The sequence below is a fragment of the Pteropus alecto genome, unplaced genomic scaffold, assembly GCF_000325575.1.
Source record: "Pteropus alecto unplaced genomic scaffold, ASM32557v1 scaffold398, whole genome shotgun sequence".
In the NCBI taxonomy this organism is placed as follows: domain Eukaryota; kingdom Metazoa; phylum Chordata; class Mammalia; order Chiroptera; family Pteropodidae; genus Pteropus; species Pteropus alecto.
In genome coordinates this window covers 6,755,098-6,762,229 of record NW_006442497.1, presented here as the reverse complement: position 1 = coordinate 6,762,229, position 7,132 = coordinate 6,755,098, and the positions used below count along the sequence as shown (strand labels likewise).

The window sequence follows — 7,132 nt, the reverse complement described above, 5'->3', positions numbered from 1 at the left end:
TCTCTCTCTCTCTCTCTCTCTCTCTCTCTCTCTCTCATCTATGGCTAATGAGGCCTGGCAATTTGGATTACCCAATATTCTAGAATAGCATAGATTCCAGTCCATGTTTGGACATTTTCAGTGACTAGAAACTTAACAATTTCTCAAGGAAGTTCACTTCATCTTTAAATAGCATTGACAGACATCTCTTTCCTCTGCTAAGCCCAAATCTGTCTCCTTGTAATTTCTACTGATTAGTTCTGGTTCTAACACTTAAGGCTTCACAGATTAAGTCCCTTCATAGTTTATAGATGATCTATCATGCTCTATAAGTCTTCATATCTCATGACTCAGAATTCTCAGTTATGCAGCCATTTATCTATGCATTGTCCTAAACCTTTTCCATATTCTTGTACCATCTGATTTGGCCAATGCAGGGAAAGGGCACAAGTCTTCTTATTCTAATTACTTGTACTTGAATCCTGTAATAAGTTACCTGGTAGGTGGTTTGCATCAGTTTGAATCAACCTGACAGCAGTTGTTAAACAGCCATGATATTATAGAACCACAGTGACTGCAGTAGACTACTTCACTTTTAATGGGTAAGGCCCAAAGAATATATTCCAGAAGAAACTCTTCTGAAAAGTATTTTTACATCTTATTTTCAGAAAAGCATTAGTAACCAATCTGAGTAGCCAATGATACACACTCCCTTGTTCTAGGACACTCACAATACCTTTCTATCAGACTAATAAGAACAATTAATATCTGCAGAAACAGAACAGTTGGAAGAGTATCTTTACCCTCCTCAGATGAGGGCAAAGGGAGAACTGATCACAGGAATGGCTCCCACCCAACTTGTACAAACCTTAAAGGCATGCTCCAAATCAGGTGCATCATCAAAGGCTTGAATAAAGATAGTCCCCAGTCTTCGGTCAAGATCTTCTACTCTCTGGTTAAATTTAGAGACATCATTTTCAAATTCCTGAAGAGACATCACGTAGACATAGAAAAATATGATTTTCTGAAAGACAGTCCTACTATGCCCTCCCTTTATTACTAACACTTGTACTTGAATCAGTTATACCAAGGATTTATTTTCATTTTCCAAAATCCACCTTGTCATGAATTATTTTTTATCCATGTAAATAGTTACCTGATTATTGTAGCATTTTTTTTCTCCTAGACACTCTAGGCCAAACAGTAGAGTGAGTCAAATTGTGAAGTTGGCACCCTTTTACTTCCCTCTCTGTGCCCCCTCTGCCACTCTCTGAAGCCCCTTCTCTATCACCCACAGTGCCAACTCACACCACCCTGAAAGCCACCTCAACAGCGACAGCCCCAGTAATGGGGCATCTCTATCATTATCATCTACTTTCCTTCCTCCCCCAGGCCAAAATCCTATTTTTCAGTGTAACCAAATTAATCTAGCCATTAGGAGAAAAGTAAGCTAATTAAACTAATATACACCATTTCTTCTAAGTACATTTTAATTGGTTAAGACAGCAGCTAGTCATTATTCTTTAGGTTGCCAAATTTAGCAAATAAAAATACAGGACATGCATTTAAATTTCAACTTCAGATAAACAATGAATTTTTTTTAGTACATATCCCAATTATTGTATTCTAGCTGACAACCCAAAGTGTGTTCTCCTACTTAGAATATAGCAATTATCAGAGAAACTTTAACTCAAATTTCTAATTTGTGGAATTATTATTATTTATTATTATTGCTTTATAATAGTAATACATATATTTATAAAAAGACAACAAAAAATATAAAAACATAATATAGTTTTACTTCTCAAACCCAACTACATTAACATTATAGTATGTTTTCCTGTGCATTGGATTTTATTTGTTTTGTTTTATCATACAATAGCAAATACATGGAATGGATCCTGCTTTGTAGTCCATCCTTTTTTCCTATTTTTGATGAATGGAATTTTTAAGAAAGCAACATCTCCCTGGATTTGCTAAGATCTCTCTAGACATTTGAAGGTGCTCAGATCCGATTTCTGCTCTAATTTATTTCTCCTCTCCCCTCATATGCTCTTAAAATTCTTTCTCCAGTAATTAGCCATTTCCCTCTCAGAGAACTCCATTTCCTTGTTTCAGTCTGGCTCTTTTTCTTCGTTTTGTTTCCTGTGGGCTTGCACTCACAGGTCTCACCTTTTTTGGGCTATGGATGAGACATCAGCTCTTGTGTCCTAATCATGAAAAATGCATCTCTGGTCTTTCCCTGATCCTGAGTACTCCCTTGGAAACCAGAGTCAGATCAGAAAAAAAAAGGCTATTACTTCACTTAGCTACCCTAACCCACCCCCAAGCCACTAATAAAATTCTGCCCAGGTATGCCTGGCCTTCATGTAGCAGTCTGCTCAAAGCTTAAAGTTTTGGAAGCTGCAGAGTGGCCACACCCTCCACCTTCATTCCACATCCATCTCAGCATCTCTGAAACTTTGGGTGTCATTAATCCTGAGCAGTCAGCAGTTGGAAAAGGCCCTCCCTGATCTTTCTCTTGACACAAAGAATAATTAGAAGTGGGTCTTCCTTCATAAAACCACTTGGACCATAGAGCTAAAGGAAATGCACAGGGAAAAAGCAAGTCATATCCAGACCCTATAGGCCAGAGGCATCTGAGAAAGAGACAAAACTTGCAAGTTAGCCCTCTCAAGCCCTACCATGCCTTGGGGATCCAGGCAGTCATAGGAGAACTCTGAGAAGATCCTGTGCATCTCTTGAAATTCATCATACATTTGCTGGACCTGCTGACTCAGGGCATTCCCTCTGATGCCACTAAACTCAAGCTTGTCCAGTTTGTGAAAATCCAAGATTGTCTTCAGAAGATCCTATAGGGACAATTCACAAAGAGTTAAAATAATAATGATGACGATAACAGCAGATCATTCTCAAATTAGTATGGAAAGAGCTGGAAATCATATGGGGGTGGTGGTTGCTTAGGAAAATGTGAAGCTTGATTTGTGTTGTAACCTTATTAGATTGGGTTGGTATAAATAAAAATTGCTTAAACTCAGTAATGAAGTAACAAGAAAGTACAGATAAATAAAATTCACACAAAAAAGATCAGACTTATACTTCAGCCTCTTTCAGTGTTTTCTAATAAATAATAAAGCATATTAATAACAATATTATTTACATGATTGGTGACTATATTACCAATTAAAAAAATCAATTTCAAATTGACCATGTTATCTAGCTCTAGAATGGTAGCTATCTTACGAATATTGACAGGAAAGTGGATCCTCTAAATAGTCCTAAATACAAGCCCAGAGGGTGACACCAACATTCTGAGCAACTACTGCCAAGAAAATAAATCTGTTGGGCGCTCTTGACAAGCATATGCAGCACAGTCAAGCATGTGGCCAGCTGAGTGGCAGTGGGCAATTACTTGATATCTGTATGTTTAGTTTCTTCATCTGTATAATAAAGTGAGAGGTAAATAAGTTGATGATGCAGGCTTAGGATTTAGGCCAGTGCCTGGCATGCAGTAAATACACAGTAAGTATGTACTACTGTTGCTGTTGTTGGTATGGCAGTGCTCCAGCTGTGCTCAGAATTAAGTGACAGGTAGACAACACAGCCAGAGCCTTGGAAAGAAGCCCTTCCCAAGTCCATGGAAGCCACTTCACCTCTGATAAAACAGGGGCCTCCAGAACACACCTAGCATGGCAGATCGTAGTATTTCTCTCTCATGAATACTGGCCTAAAATCACAAAACCTCCACATCAAAGCATTCTTCTCATTACAACTTTCAGTCTGTGTGCATACCTCTTCAGTAGGAAAGAGGAAGATGACAGTTACCTCTGCGTGATTTTGGCAAACATTTGGTGTGGATCACTAGGAGGGGGTCTTCTATCCTGAGGAAGTTTGAAGGGCAAGAAGAGGGAACACTATGTGGTGATGTTGAAAATCTAGCAGGTCCTGGTTCCACTCCAGGAAATTCCCACTGCCCAGTGGTGACTATTATATGTCAACCCATCAGACTAGCAGAAGGCTGCCTGATTCCTTTCTCTTTCTGAGACACCAAGTTCAGCAGCAGCAACAGAGGCATTGGGAGGAAGTGATGAAAAGTATCTGACTTTCCCCACATTGACTTTCCCCATGCAGCCTTGGCAGCCATCTGACAACCTTTTATTGCTCAGCCATGTTCAAACATGGCTGTCAGCAAGTAGCTGGAGTAGGAAAGGAGAGAAGAGGAAAGAACAAACCAAGGAAAGAAAGACATACACCCAAAGCAGGGGGTCTTGCCACCAATGGTGAAAATGGATCAGTCTTTATTTTAAAATATGTTCAACTTTATACACTGAGAAAAAAACAGAAATGAATTAGACTTAAATGAAATGGACTTAAATAGTAATTAAATTAAATTAAAAAGTACTTAATTGTAAGCAGTGTTATAGGAGAAACGTATTTGTGCTGTGGAGTGTCACCTAGGTAGTCATTTTTCATAATTCCATGGATGCCAATTTTAATATTTAGGAAATACTCTCTAACCATTTTAAAAGACAGATACATCTTAATATGTTTGATTACATCAGAAAATTAGATGATAATTTTGTTATGCTATTTTATTTCTCAAGAATATCTGAAGCATGATCTTGGGTGGCCACTAGAAGGTGTTTTATCTCCAATCTAACAGGTAAACCATAGGTGTTAGATACATATTAATTTAATCATCCCAGTTTTGGAGAAATTCTGATTACTAAAAATAATGGATATTTACATTGCTTTCATTTAACAGACACATAATGGACAACACATTTATTTAGGGTCCAATTCAAGGTCTTAGACCTTTCTTATTTCACTATTAAAAGTATCCCCAATCTCCACTCCACAATTCCCCTGAATTCTCTCTTCCCTTGACCTGCTTAAGCTTGCTTCAGAGTTCTTACCATGCTCTGGAATCATAATATACTATTTGGCATTATATTATATTATTTTTTTTATTTTATATCCATCTTTCTCAGCAGGTTGTAAATGCTCCAGAGGTATCACTGTATCTTCAGTCCCTGAGAGAGTCCCAGATGCTGAGAAATATTGGTCGAATTAATAAATATATGATCTTCAACCTTCGACTTAGCTACAAAACCTCTAGGAGAAGGTGACAGGGTAGTAAAGAATCTAGGAATCATGGACTCAGGAGAAATTGAGAAAATAAGGAAAATTAGACAAGTGAATTACCAAGCAAGGCCAAACTGTGTGTTTGAAGAGCTTCGGTTAAGTGCAAGGCAGAAACTTGCATGGTCCTACTCTGAGGGCAGAAGTAAGACAAATGAGGACAAAGAAGTAGATTTGGCCTCAACTTCTAGGTTTAAATTATAAAATTTCTTATATTTGGCCATTTGATCTACAAAAATGATAATTTTATGTGGTTCCACTTAATAAAACGAAACCATTGAATGCCTGGAAATGTCCAACTATAGAATGAACTGCTAAGAGAGGGAGTGAGCTTTCTAACTCTGCATGGATTTTAGTAGAGGTTTGACATCAGAAGTATTGTAGATAAGATTCCTGAACCTGATGAGAAATTGTCTTGCAACCGTAGAAATAGATTTATCATAATAACCATGACTAACTATATCTTTGATTCTTAAAATATTTCAAGGTAGCTCTTCTTATTGTTTATTTAGAAGTCTCACAAAACAGATAAAAAACAATTTAAACCAATATGAGATTTAAATGATATTTTTAAATATCCATTTTTATTCATCACAGTTGTAAACTTGTGAAATTCATTATGCCACATACAGGCTGAAAATGTCATCTTGAGAGGTAGTATATGTAGCACATGGAAAGAGCCTAGTATAGGGGCAAAAACCATGGGCTCACACAACACTGGTCTATGTGACTTAAAGCAAGACACAACTTTTCTAAGCCTCACTTCCCTGACCTGCAAATGGATTCATTGATACCTGACTTGCCATGAGGTTACTGAGTGACATGAAAAGTGCCTTGGTGGGATTGAATAAATGGTAGCCATTGTAATTAACATCACTCTGGTGTCATTGGATCAGATTAGTGGATAAGAGATGTGTAATGGTTGATAAACAGGTGCTCCTTTCCAGATAGCACAAAGAACATGGGTTCCAGGCAGCTGACTGGACTGACTGGGTCCTATTCTTATGAAAAACCATGCAACTGTTAATGGGGTGGTAGGAGGGGCTTCCATTTGTGCTATGGCCCTTGAAGTGGAGAATCAAACTTGGGGGTAATGGCAAGCCCCACAAATACAAGCTTGTTCTCGAAAGAAAGGTCACACTGCCCACCTTAAAAGAAATGCCTTCAGAATTCATTAAGGGAGAGCACAAAGCAGACATTCATAGATGAAAATCTCAAAAGGTCATTGGGAAAAAGACTGTTTACCAGACAACAGCGGCCAACCTTATGCAGCTAATGGTCTCCTACGTGAGCACATGCTCAGGCAGGACTGAAATGGAAGCCTGCCCAATTAGACCTGGATGAAAAGAGGCGGTAGAGAGACTGGAGATGGCAGAAAGAGCAAGGGAAACGTGGTGTATATTAGGTCAGCTTATTACCTATCTCCCTGCTTTTGCCTCCAAGTGAATCACAGCTTTACAGAAATTTTATAATGAAAGAAATGAGGGCTCTTTTCAAGCTGCTTACTTACTGCATTGTTTGGAGGGAAGAGGCCGCAGGCAAAAATATAAACAGGAGATCTGCAGCATCTACAATATTATGGCACAAAAATGAACTCTGTGTGTGCGGCGTGTGTATGTACATGGTATGAGGTATACGTGTGTGTTTGCTGTGTGTGGAGTGTGTGGAGATGTATATGTGTTGTATGTATTCTGTCTGGGGTCTGGCGTGTGTGTAGTATGTGTGTGGGGTATGGGGTGTGTGTGCATGTGTGTGGTACATGTGTGATGTATGTGATATACATGTGTGTACAGTGTATGTATGTTGTATGAGCTGTATAATGTGTGTGTTATGTATTGTATGTGTGGTATTTGTGTGGTGTGTATGTGATATGTGCATGGTGTTGTATGTATGTGTGTGAGTATAGTGTGTGAGTTGTGTGTAGTGTAAGTGTGCAGTGTGAACTGTGTGTATACAGTGTGTGTGTGTATGTGTGTGTGTGTTTGTGTGTGCAAGCTGGACCACTCAGCAG

At 38.5% G+C, this 7,132-nt stretch overlaps 1 protein-coding gene across 1 annotated transcript in view; it reads right to left on the bottom strand.

Annotated features, from left to right (window-relative positions):
* DNAH9 (dynein axonemal heavy chain 9) overlaps positions 1-7,132 on the bottom strand; it is a 312,771-nt gene that overhangs the window by 283,479 nt on the left and 22,160 nt on the right. Inside the window, 2 exon segments of the mRNA XM_006922399.3 lie at positions 848-964; positions 2,664-2,831. Coding sequence (XP_006922461.1) covers positions 848-964; positions 2,664-2,831 — 285 coding nt within the window.